At 40.9% G+C, this 13,763-nt stretch overlaps 1 protein-coding gene across 2 annotated transcripts in view; it reads right to left on the bottom strand.

Annotated features, from left to right (window-relative positions):
- Nucleotides 1-9,425: 9,425 nt before the first annotated feature.
- Nucleotides 9,426-13,763, bottom strand: part of IL10RB (interleukin 10 receptor subunit beta) — a 43,139-nt gene continuing 38,801 nt past the window's right edge. Inside the window, exon 7 of one of the 2 annotated variants that reach the window (XM_055373911.2) lies at nucleotides 9,426-11,423. In XM_055373911.2, the coding sequence (XP_055229886.1) occupies nucleotides 11,286-11,423 (138 nt within the window). In that variant the 3' untranslated portion in view covers nucleotides 9,426-11,285. The remainder of the gene's footprint in view (nucleotides 11,424-13,763) is intronic. The other variant, XM_055373912.2, reaches the window with a different exon arrangement.

Genomic DNA, 13,763 nt, shown 5'->3' with positions numbered 1-13,763 from the left:
CTTGCGTGGTGTCCTCAGTCCCTTCACAGGCACATTAAGTTTATTAGTACCTCATATGTGATGTTAATTTTGATCATGTATCAAAGTATTATAGTTACAGTCTCCATTGTATAGTTACTATTCTGCCCCCCATCGACCTCCCCTCCCACCCCACCTCCTGCAACTAATTGGTGGGAAGACACTCGGAAATCCTGCAAATATTCTGCTGTTCATCAAACTTTTCTTCTAGAATTAACATCCATTAATCATCCTTGCCTGAACTATCCTACCTGTGACGGTCATGAAATGGTAAGTTTTCAACCCTGACCCTCTCACTGCAAATATTAGTTGACACAATTTAAGAAAGAGCTTTTCTTTCTTTCCATTTATTTTTATTTCTTTATTTATTTGAGATGGTGCTTTGCTCTTGTTGCCCAGGCTGGAGTGCAATGGCGCCATCTCGGTTCACAGCAACCTTTGCCTCCTGGGTTCAAGCAATTCTCCTGCCTCAGCCTCCCGAGTAGCTGGGATTACAGGCATGTGCCACCATGCCCGGCTAATTGTGTATTTTTAGTAGAGACAGGGTTTCTCCATGTTGGTTAGGCTGGTCTCGAACTCCCGACCTCAGGTGATCTGCCCGCCTCGGCCTCTCAAAGTGCTGGGATTACAGGCGTGAGCCACCGTGCCCGGTCTCCATTTATTATTAGTATAGACTCACAGATTCTTATTTTATTTCATTGGTTATAGTTCATTGCTATCCTTACTTAAATTTTTAAAATTAATATACAACTTTTAGAGGAGTTTTAGGTTTACAGACAGTGTGGAGAGTTCTTATATACCCCCTCATCCCAAGCCTGCTTTCAGTTTCCCGTTGTTAACATCTTGCATTGGGGTGGTACATTTCTTACAGCTGATGAACGAATACTGATACATTATTATTAACTAAAGTCCAGAGTTTACATAAGAGTTCTTTCTTGGTGTTGTACATTCTATGGGTTTTTACAATGTATAATTGTTACTGGTAGAAGGCATCCCAGTTACCTGCACAGCAAATTCGACTGAGGGTCATAAGGCGGAAAAAGAGACTGAGGCAAGTTTCAGAGTAGGAGTGGAGGTTTATTTAAAAAGGCTTTAGAACGGGAAAGAAAGTACACTTGGAAGAGACCCAAGCGGGCAAATTGAAGGGCAAATGCAGCGTTTAACTGTGATTCTAGGATTTATAGGCTGGCCCACTTCTGGAGTTTTGCACCCCTTTCCCATGATTCTTCCCTTAGGGTGGGCTGCCCGCATGCGCAGTGCCCTTCTTACACTTGGGAGGTGAACATGTGCAGTGTGTTTAGGAAGTTGTGCGCATGCCCATCTGAAGATTTCTTCCCGTTTCCGATGGAGTGCCCCCGGAAGGTCATACTCTGCCGTTTTGTCTCTTAATGTGCCTGCACGGGCTCACTCACCCAATACCGGAGATTATTGGAAGCTCTTTTTGCTTCTCCTTGGCGCCTACATTCAATTAACACTCTAATGTAATAGCTGTGGACCATTAGGAGATAATTCGGCTCTGGGTGCTGAATTATTTTTAGAGAGGCAATGTGATTGCTGAGCCATCACCTGACATTCCTGGTGGGTGGGGGAAGAGCCGTCTCCTGCCCTTCTCATACATAACCACTTGCAACATAATGTCATGTATCTACCATTACAGCATCATACAGAGAGGCATTTCGCCACCCTAAATATCACCTGTGCTCTACCAATTCACCCTCGTTATTTATTTTAATGCTCAAATTGTCCCAGATTTGGCCAGTGGCAGCCACTTCAAGCTGACTCTTGTTCCTTTTGCTAGTATGCTCTTAATTTTTTCTAACACTTCTTTACTTTCTAGCACAAGATGTTCCAAGTTCATCTTATATTTTTCCTGCTCAGCCCTAAAATCAGCCATTTCTTCAAGGGGCCCTGCTTTGTTGTTGTTGTTGTTGTTGTTGATGCTTTTATTGGGGGATGGTATTTAGAAACCAACATATGGGCACTAAAACTTTTTGTTTTAATTAAGGAAGTAAATTACGGTTGAGTATATATTTTATCTTTCCCTTTTTGGCTAACAAAGAAAAAGTCATTCCTTGGGTATTTCACTTTTTGGAAAAAGACATGTTAGAAACATCTGTGCTTTAGAGCATGCTTCCATATGATTACGTGGCAGATTTCCCACACTGTGAAATTGAACTCTTGTTTCTTCGCATTGTCAGCCGTATTTGCTATACATAGTCCAACACTATTTCTGACTGAGGAATGTATTTTAGTTTGTCATATTGTAGAAAGAAGAACAAGGGGCATGTGGCTTTTTGTCTTTTGCTATTAAGAACCCCCAAAGCAGTTTCTAAACACTGTCACCAATTACGAAATTTTGTAAAGAACCAAAATGAATGAGTATCATATGACTTCAAACACTCTTGGAAAGAAATTGTGGGGGTTTGCTTTTCTGGAAAATGTCTTCCTAATGTGATGGCTTCATACTGTGATTAGCTAATATGTCAAGGCTGCTGTTATCTTATTCACTTGTGTATTAATAGTACTATCTTTAATTTCCAATTTATTTGCAAGAATCTTGTCACATCCATTTTGTGAGCATTAATTTCGTTAAAACTAGCTGACGACCTGCAAACACACATCAAGCCAAGTAAATGGCTAGACATAGTCACAAACTTCAAAAGTGTACAAGCAGAAGCATCGCTGCGCATTTCCACCTTGTGAGTTTCTCACTCTGTTCTCAAGTGTGTCACACATCACTGAATGTGACAATGTGATCCTCTGGCATTTGGACCAAGTGAAGGTGCTCGTGCTAGGTTATATATCAAATATCAAAAGCTTAATTTATTTCTTATTAAAGAATGTAAATAGAATTTCACTGCACTTCAGTGGACCCTGTAATCCAACACAAACCCCTAGGGTGGGTGCACCCTGGATTAGAAATCACTGCTTTAGAACCTTCCAGAAGAATAAATTCACTTCTTTCCGGGAGGAGAGGTTGGTAGATGAAAGGAGAAGAGTCCTAGCTGAGTAGCAGCCCAGTGGCACAGACTTTGAGGGTGTACAAACACTAGCTCCAGGATGTTCAGGAAGGAATCTGAGCCGTTCTACTCTGGAATCTCCAGAATATCTTTCTCCTTGGTGCTTTATCATCCTATACATTTCTTCATCCCAGTAGGCAGGCAATTCAGTAAAAGATAGTAGTGAAGCTGGCACAGTGGCTCACACCTGTAATCCCAGCATTTTGAGAGGCTGCAGCAAGAGGATCACGGGAGCCCAGGAGTTTGAGACCAGCCTGGACAACAAAGTGAGACCCCCATATCTGCAAAAAATACAATTAGCTGGATGAGGTGGCAGAGGCCTGTGGTCCTAGCTACTCAGGAGGCTGAGCCTGGAGAATCGCTTGAACTCCAGGAAGTCAAGGCTACAATGAGCTGTGATCACACCACTGCACTCCAGCCTGGGTGACAGAGTGAGATGCTATTTCAAAATAGTAATAATGATGATGATGAAGCAAACGGTGGGAACACTAAACTAGTTTAGTGGTGAGGGATATACATTGCAGCAGGTGACCTGCAGTAAGAGATGTTTAAGGGGAGGCAGAGTATAAGTAGGAGATAGGAAAAGAAGACGGATACAGCATTCTAAATAAAGGGAACAGCATATTTGAAGGTCTAGTCTGTGTTCACATAGCTTGAGGAAAGGTTGAGTGTGGCTGCATGCTCACTGCATACTGAGAAAGATGTCTGTTTTTAAGCAGTAACATGGAAGACAGCAATATGCCTTTTCAAGTGGTAACTAAGTATCTCTTAAACAGAGACTGGCCTACTGGTTAAGAGTCTGAGTTCTGAAGTTGACTTAGGTTGCTATCCCACTTCCATCACTCTGGGATCTTGGGCAAGTTACTTAATCTTTCTTCCTGCTTCCTCATGGGGACTATAACAATATCTATATCATAGTGGTGTGATGAATTTTTAATCAGTTAATGCACACCAAGAGCTTAGTTTAGTGTCTGGCACAGTGTGCTCAGTTAATTTTGGCTATTTTTTTCTGACCATCGTGGTTATTGTTTTTCCTACTTCAGGAGGGCTCAGAGGGAAGATCTAGTTTTTCTGGAGAAAACCTGAAGGATCAAATAGCCCCAATGATCAAAACTTCATAGTCTGCAACCTCAATTGAGCTGAAATTAAAAACCTACACTTACTTCACATCTCTACCCTACAGCTTTTCTTCTCATTTTCAACAGATGTTCCTCCACCCAGCTCCTAGTTTCTTGGAAAATACAGTCAACAGATCAGGTTTCAGCTCTCCATCACCAAAACTTCAAACTCACCTGCACCTGCTTCCATTCTGTCTTTCCCTGTCATTGGGAAGACATCCTTCTTTCAGTCAAATGAAAATCTCTCTGTCTGGTTCCGTGAGCCACCCCTTCATAGGGATGGCTATCCGTTGATTATTTTTACGTTTTTTCATGACTTTATCTCCTCTCTTTAGTTTCTTCTCATTAACAGTTAAACATTCTCAAGTCTCTCCCAATTTAAAAAGGCGTATATGCTGCATTCACTCCAGAAGCTGTCCTTCCTGTTTTATTCGTAGCCAAATCTGTCTACATTTGTCCACAACTATCTTTGTTTTCTCACTTATGTATTCCTCAGCCCACTAAGCTTATCTTTCTGTCCTGTTTTGCTTATTCTCTTCTCACCCAGATCATCAGCTAATTTCTAGTATTCAGATCTATTAGACATTTTATAGCCTTGATTTTACTTGACTTCTCCATAGCATTTGGTATCTATCATTCCCCATGCTCTTTTTCTCATGATTCCATACTCGTTTGCTGTTGCGTCTGTCTTTCTGGCCATTCTTCTCAATCTCCAGGACAACCCACTCCACTGCTTGTGACTTAAATATTAGTGTCCCTCACTGCTTTGTCCTGGCTCATCTTCTTTTCTCATCTCCTATAGTGGTCTCTTCCTCTTCTGTGAGTTCACTGACGGTCATTTATGCTCATGGCTCCCCAATTGGTCTTCAGCCTAGATTTCTTTCCTGATATCCAGATTTTATATCTATTAGCGTATTGGAAAGAGGAGGATGAGCCTTTATTCCCCTAATGATTCTGCTCCTCATTTGAGGAGTCTGGCTCCGTCCCAAAATCTTGTGCGTGATCTTTCAATCCTGACCACAGAAATTACAAAGCTTTGTCTGCCAGGCCTCATGGGGAGAAACTGTCCTCCCCATACCAGACTTGCATGTGCACTACAGTGCACTGCATTTTTCTAGAGGGATTTGTGGTTAAGGACTCAGCTTTCCCACCTCCCACACCACCTCTGGCCAGCCCTGCTCATAAGCGTATCTGCATTCCTGGCCATTCTGTAGGGGAAAAAGGAACACTGGGGTGCTGCTGCCTCTTTTTTGCTTCTTGCTTGCAGTTAATAAAGGCTTGATTATTATTTTCAGTTCAGCTCATTGTCCTAAATACTACCTGGACACCTGATTGCTTGACACCATTCAGTGGACCCTTTCTATTTGAGGACTTGTGTCTGTCTAGCTGAAGAAAATTTTCATGTATTATTTTTGTGGCTGGGGTTTGGTGAGCTTCTTGGATCGATGGGTTTATAGTTTTCGTCAAGCTTGGAAAACTATTGGCCATTCTTTCAATTTTTTTCTTATCCTCGCTTTACTCTCCTTCAAAATGCACATATATTAGACTCCTTAAAGTTGTGCTCGATGCTATTCTTTCATTTTTTCTTGTCCTTTCCCCTGTGTCTTTCATTTTGAATAGTTTCTATCACTATGTCTTCAATATCACTGCTCTTTTCTTCTACAGTGTCTAATCAGCTATTAATCTGAATTCAGTATATTTTTCATCTCAGACATTGTACTCTTCATCTCTAGAAGTTGGGTTTAGTCTTTTAAAAATATATTTCATGTCTTTCCTTAATATACTAATGCTTTCTTTCATCTTCTTGAACATATAACATATGGTTTCAATAACCGTTTTAATGTCCCAATCTACTAAATCTATCTACTATTTCTATTGATTTACTTTTCTTCTTGTTAAATTAAATTTAGCCTAAAGCTACCTCCTTACATATTTTAAGTTTGGCCTAAAGGCTTCTTTGTACATCATGAACTGTAGCCTACCTAGATGTGTAAACAGACTGTAATTTGCTCTTGTAACAAGTAGCGGAGTCTCAGCCAATCACAGCAGCTGAGTTTTGGCCATTCACAGGTGGCCAGCTGTTTAAGCCAGCTTCAATAAGGCAACAAAACAGCTGTGACCAATCCAGCTATTTCTGTATCTCACTTCTGTTTTCTGTACATCCCTTTCCTTTTTCTGTTTAAAAATGTTATTGACCATGTGGCAGCCCTGAAGTTGCTCTGAACCTATTCTGGGGGCTGCCCAATTTATGAATTGTTCTTTGCTAAATTAAACTCTATTGAATTTAATTTGTTTAATTTTTTTTTTAAAAAAACACTCTCATTCATTATGGGTTGTATTTTCCTACCTTTTTTCATGGCTAGTAATTTTTTATTGGGTGCTAGACATTATAAATTTTACATTGTTGGGTGCTGGATATTTCTTTATTCCTATAAATATTGCTTGAGTTTTATTCTGGGATCCAGCTAAGCTACTTGGAAATGGTTTGGTACTTTTGAGGCTTGCTTTTGTCAGAGAGGATCAGGCAAGTGTTTGGTGTAAGAGCACATTTGCCCCACTATTGAAGTAATAGCCCCCTGAGTATGCTACCTGATGCTTCATGAATTATGAGATTTTCCACGCTGGTTGGAAACTATTTTCAGCCCAGCATGAACCCTGGGGATTTATCCCTTTGCTTTTTTAGCATGGTTCTTTCCCTGGCCTCAAGTTTCCTTACTACACATTGTCTGATCAGTAATTAGCCTAATACTCTTTGCAGCTCTCTGGAGCTTTTTCTCTGTGTGCAGCTCTGTCTTATCTGGTTCTCTACTCCATGAAATCTAGCTGCCCTGGCCTCCTTGGACTCCTAGCTGCATTTCCTCGACCCACAGGGATATGGAGTCCTTCTCTCTATGCTGAGGCCTAGAAATTCTCTCCAGTAAGTCAGCTTGGGCAATTGTAGAGATCATCTCAATTGTTTCTCTTCTCTTAGGGATCACTGTCCTGAGTTTTTTATTGTCTAATATCTAAAAATATGTATTTTAAATCTTTTGTGCTATTTTGGTTGTTTATTTATAGTTTAAGGCGAAAGAGTAAATCTGCTCCATGTTACTCCATCATGGCCAGAAGCAGAAGTCTCATCCTTGCACCGTGTTTTAAATACTTCCTCCCTTCCATTTTCTTCTTTCTTAAACTCCTATTCATAGAAAATTGTACTTCCTGGATTGACCCTTGAGGTCTCCTAATATGTTCTCTCTAGTTTTTAACTCTTTATATTTTTGTCCTTGGTTCCAGAAGATTTACTTGATTTCTAATGAAATATTTATTTCTGTAATTATATGTTTAATTTTTAAAAGCACTTCTTTATTCTGATTTTTTAATATATAGCATCATGTTCTCATTTTATGGATGCACGAATGTGGGATCTTTTAGAATTTGGGTTTCTGTAACATTCTCTTCTGTTCCAATATTCTATTTCTTTAAGAGTCAGTTTGTTCTGTTTGTCTTTTTCTTTTATTTTTCTCATTGTCTGGCAATCTTTGAGTATTTTTTAAAATATATTTTAAAGGAGACAGCAGGTTGATTTTTTTTAGGTAGCTAGTATTAACAGAGTCTTTCTCAAGAAAATGAAGACATGTGTTTTTGAGGCAGAACTTATCTCTGGAAGCATCCCTGTAGGATAAGTAGGGAAGTAGGGTGTGAGACATTGCAAGATTGTGGACACCAACTGCCAGAATGGTGAACTCTTTCCTTTGGCCTACTGAAGAGTGCAGTAATATTGCCAGGGTGGTTAATTCAATTATTAAGAAGAACAGATCTATAATTTTTTGCCTAAGGGTGACTTAGGCAAATGCCTGACTGCCTCAGGAAGGGGAGAGGCAGGCAGCAGAGGAGTGTGGGAAGCTTTTTGCCACTGCTATTCTGTTGACTGACTTTTAATTAACCCATTAGTGTTTGGACCTCCTCGTTTTGTTTCCACCTTTCTGTCATACCTGAGTCAAGAACAGCAGCCTTTAGATATTTTTTATTACATAATTCCAGTAGGAAAACAACAACGTTGATCATGCATTCCCAGTAGGTGTATTGTTATTTATCTATAAGCTAAATACGCATATTACTGCACATATTTTTATGCACATCGTAAATCACATACAAAATAAACATTTGAAAAGGATGCCTTTTATAGACATTTAAAAAGGGATTTTAAAGGCTTTTTATGAGATGGGGTCTTGCTCTGTTGCCCAGGCTGGAGTGCAGTGGTGTGATCCTAGCAGTGGTGCAGCCTTAAACTCCTGGGCTCAAGGAATCCTCTCACTCTGTGAGAGGGAGTCTCACTCTGTCACCCAAGCTGGAGTGCAGTGGCACAATCTTGGCTCACTGCAACCTCTGTCTCCCGGGTTCAAGTGATTCTCGTGCCTCAGCCTCCTGAGTGGCTGGGATTACAGGTGCACACCACTATGTTCAGCTACTTTTTGTATTTTTAGTAGGGACAGGATTTCCCCATGTTGGCCAGGCTAGTCACAAACACCTGACCTCAAGTGATCCACCTGTCTCAGCCTCCCAAAGTGCTGGGATTACAGGCATGAGCCACCGCTCCCGGCCCCACCTCAGCCTCTTGAAGTAGCTGAGATTACAGGCATGAACCACTGTGCCTGGCTTAAAACCTTTTAAAAATATTTGAAAAATAAAAATAAAAGTCTTAATATTTGTTCCCACACCATGTATACTGGTCTCGAGCCCCCAAGACATCTGGTCTGTTCACATCTCTGCCTTCCTGATCACCTCTCTGCTCCCATGAAACCTACCTACTCAGAGTGCTATAACTTGTTGCTTTCTCCCTTTTTTGTTTACCATGTTCATGGAAAGCCCTTATATGGAAATTAATGGAAAACTGTCTCTGTACCACAGAGAAGATAAAGGGAGATATCCCATTGCAAACTCTGGAAGAATTTTAAGCTTAAATCTGTCCATGAGTGGATGACATGGCTTTTTTGCAGGATTACTGTGGGTCACACAAGTCCTGTAGAGCACCTCTTGTAATGCCAATGACAGTGTCAGTTTTTTCTAAGTAAAATTTCTTCACAGAGTTCATGAAAGAGAGAAAAAATCCTGGAAATGTAACACGATGCAGCAGTTATTTAAGCCCAAGTTCAATGCCTTCTAACTAGGATGCATCTTACTAAACATATATTTGATAAACTATAACACAGAAGATAGGACAATGAACAAGATAGACATGGTATCTGTATTAGTCTGCTCAGGCCGCCATAACAAAATACCACAAACTATGTGGCTTAAACAACAGAAATTTATTTTCTCACAGTTCTGCAGGGTGAGAAGTCCAAGATTAAGGTTCTGGCTCATTTGGATCCTGGTGAGGCCTCCCTTCCTGCTCACAGATGGCTACATTCTCACTGTGTCCTCATATGGTGGAGAGAACAAGGTCTCTGCTGTTTCTTCTTATAAGGACACTAATTTCATCGATTCAGGGCCCCACCCTTATGACCTCATTTAACCTTAATTACCTGCTGTAGGCCCTACTTCAAATACAGTCACATTGGGGATTAGGGTTTCAACATGTGAATTTTGGGGGTACACAATTCAGTTGGTAACATTACCTGTCCTCATGAAGTCCACTACAAAACACAGATATTAATAAGCAATGAAACATGTAATGAGAATGAAACATGTAGTAGAGGTAGTAACTCATCTGGAGGACTTAAACTGTTATTCTCTACATACTTTTTGGGACGCAGAAAGCATGCATAAGCAATACACGAAAGCAATGTTTAGGAAAGAGTAAAGCTGCAGAGGTAAACCTGTGGCTTTTGACTTGAAGATAAACCATTTACATTATATGCAGGTCACAATTTTTTTGTTTGTTTTTAGTTCAAAAGGCACTTAAAATCTTGAACATCACAACTGATATCTTGTTTAGTAGTATAAATTGTTTCTCAGTGAACGGCAATAAAAGATTATGAACCCACAATAGCAGGTTCTTCTGACTTCTTAGTGCAACTGCTAAGACCATAGAATTGTGAGTGTTGGTCATAAGGAGGCAGTGAAGAGCAACTGAAACAAATGTAAACACTTTCTTATCTCCTTGTGATTATTTGGTAAGCTTCTCTGCTGTTTCAGAAAAAAGTCAAAATAAAACACCAACCCAAGTAGGGACTGAGTCCTCATTTGTCAATCCTAGGACCTGGATCACACACTCTCCTCTGGTCTTGCATATGCTGGTGTTATTGGTGATCCATCCATGATGCTTTGAATCTTTCTTACATGTCTATGTACATCAGCCAACATCTCCTAATGATGAACAGCTGCACTTTTGTTGGATGCAAGCCAGAAGTGGCAGATTTGTCTCTGGGACTGCTAAACCACAAACGTGCAAGGGCAACTGGGGTTCAGGTTCCAGCTGTCATAAAGAACCTCTTCAGTTGCTGTTGGGGTTTCGGATCCACTTATCTCTACTGCAATGGGGTACTTTTCTACTCCTGCAAAAATAGAAAGTCACAACAACACAGAAAACTGCAAATTTTGTACTAAATTAACACCTTATGCACCCTTAAAGGCAATGGTTTCCCAGCTTTAGTGTTTATTGGAGTCACCCAAGGACCTGTTATAACATAGATGAAAATACAGACCTCCCCCTCACAGTTGCTGAGCCAGTAGACCCGAGGCAGGGCTGGAGAGTTTGCATTCCTAAGCTTTCATGTGGTGCTGATGCTGCTGGTCTAGGAAACACACTTTGAGAGCCATTGCTTTAAAGAATCTTGATGTTCTTCTTACCCGTAGCTTAGATGATTATATTTCCTACAGTCCCTATTCTTTTTGTGGGATCTTCACATACAATATACTGTATACAGTTTTCCATGTGATTATATTGTATCTACGGGACTGTCAAAAGTTTCTTATTGGTGATGGTAGGACATTTAGAATTTTCTACTTCTATAGATGTCCTCATCAGCAGTTCTTATACCTAGCAATAAAATATTAACTTACTTCATTTAATTTTATAAAATAGCAATCTCATGCTTTTCAGATATAACAATTAATATATGCAAATATGTTGCAAATATAGTACAGTTACTATCAAAAGTTGTGAAGTTTAGAATCTTTCAGGACACTTTAACATCCATGAAGTGATTCACTTTGAAGCAAAAGCTCCTATCTGTCTTTTATTCTGATATGTTGGCATCGTGTTTTCCAGAATGAAGAACAAGGTTCCTTTGGGAATTTGTGGGCCAAAGTGTTTCTGAGAAGTGGAAAAATTGATGCCAGAGAGCTGTGAAGAAAGGAAAAGGAAGCCATCAGCTGAGAGGGCACAGTATATATGTATACATAATTTCTGGGAATCTGAAAGATGGGAAATCCTGGAATGCAATGCAGCTATCAATGAAAGGAACATAGAAGACCTGAACTCTGGGCATGAGTCAGCCACGGATTTACTGAAAGATCCCGGGCATTCATTCACTCATACATCCATGCATTCAACAAATAGATCTTGAGCCATCTATTAAGCACCAAGCACTGTTCTAAGGGCTGGGGATCCAGGAGTGAATGAAATACACAATGTCTGTGCTCTCCTGGAGCCTACAATCTAGTGTGGACAAGGACAAATGTGCGAACAAAAAATACTTGTTGAATTGAATCGAAATGTTATGATGTCAAGTAATGCTACATACTATGAAGAAAAAGAAAGAGGGACAAGATACAGCAAGGGAGAGGGCCTCTCTAAGAAAGAGACACTGGACAAAATGACACAAGGAGAGGGCTGTGTAAATAGAAAGTGTTCCATGCTTAGGGAAGAGCATATGCACGGGCTCTGAGACAGATGTGTCTCTGGCACATCCCAGGCTGTTCCGTGAAAGGGCCCTATATGCAAAAAGGCCCCCAAATGCCAAAGGAGCTGAGAAACCGAAGAACAAGGAAGACAAATTCAGTTTGTCGGTAAAGGGTGGTTTATTGGGGAACTCACAGACAGAAGCATGGTCTTGGGCAGCTGCAAGACAGAAGGATTTCTCATGGTTACCCTCAGACCCAGAGATTATATACTAGAGGGAAAGAGGGTACATACTCCAAAGAGTCAATGAAAGACCACTGTCCAGAACAGTCAAGACTGCTATGTGCGTCATAGCCTGTACTTGGTGTGATAGTATTATGGTTGCTTCGATGTCAAGGCAGGATTTGTAGCGAGTACATGTTCTTACACTAAGGACAGTAAATAAAGTAGGAATCAGGAGGACTTCAGGGACTGGGGTGAATCAGAAGTCAACATGGTGGATTAGCATCCAAGATGCAGTCACGTTTGTCTCCACACAAGCACAGCAAGGAGGCTGAGCCCCTGCAGAATGAGGAGAGAAGGGGTGCAGAGGAATGGAGGCCAGGGGAGTAGTCGGTGGGGCCTGCAGCCTCTGGCAAGGATTTGGGCTTTATTCTGGGCCGGATAGGAAGCCACGATGGAGATTTTAGCAGAGGAATGACATGATCTAAATTAGGGAAAGAAGAAGTGGAAGGTTACCAGGCGCTTAGCTCCCTCCTGGCTCCCACAGATGCTAAACTTACCCGATTTTAATAATTTTTACACACTGAAGGGAACCCACACTAAATCGTTGTTTTTAAACAGCTAACAATGTTGTTGGGCTGGGTGTGGTGACTCCCAGCATTTTGGAAAGTCAAGGCAGGAGGATTGCTTGAGCCCAGGAGTTCAAGACCAGCCTGGGCAACAAAGTGAGACCCCATTTCTACAAAGCAAGTAAAAAAATTATCTGGGCATGGTGGCATGAACCTGTAGTCCCAGCTACTTGGAAGGCTGAGGCAGGAGGATCGCTGGGTCCCAGTGGGGTCCAGGCTGCAGTGAGCCATGATCGCACCACTGCACTCCAAACAACCCCACCCCCCAAAAACCCAATGATGTAAATTCACATTCTGCTCAGATAACTATTATATCAAAGACTAGAATTTTACAAACTAGGGTTCCTTGAGTATTTAAACAATGATTAAAAATTTAATCAATTAAACTCTTTCAAACTAAAAATGTAATGAAAATTATAAGCCAAACGGATATTTTAAAATGGTTTGAACACCTTACAGATCTGATACACATGAATATAATTGTTACAAAACTTTTCAGTATAAACCTCCAAAAACCTTTTTATAAAAATGTCAATGTTGTGGATCTAAATTTGCTTTGTCACAGTCTCTGTTCTTATATTCTTTTCTCATATTGCTTCCCTGGGTGCTGTAGGCCTTCCATCTGCCCCTCCAGATCCATTCTTCTCTGGGCCTGCCCTGTTCCATGCCCTGGGAGACTTCTTGTATAAAATGCATCAAAAATGGGTGTGGTGGCTCACGCTTGTATTCCCAGCACTTTGGGAGGACGAGGTGGGCAGATCACTTGAGGTCAGATGTCCGAGACCAGCCTGGCTAACATGGTAAAACACTTACTCTACTAAAAATACAAAAATTAGCTGGGTGTGGTCTTGGGTGCCTGTAATCCCAGCTACTTGGGAAGCTGAGGCAGGAGAATCAGTTGCACCTGGGAGGTGGAGATTGCAGTGAGCTGAGATTGTGCCACTGCACTCCAGCCTGGGCAACAGAGCGAGACTCCATCTCAAAAAAATAT

This window comes from Gorilla gorilla, chromosome 22 (assembly GCF_029281585.2).
Source record: "Gorilla gorilla gorilla isolate KB3781 chromosome 22, NHGRI_mGorGor1-v2.1_pri, whole genome shotgun sequence".
NCBI classification, from domain to species: Eukaryota; Metazoa; Chordata; class Mammalia; order Primates; family Hominidae; genus Gorilla; species Gorilla gorilla.
This window is presented reverse-complemented; position numbering and strand designations above follow the sequence as displayed.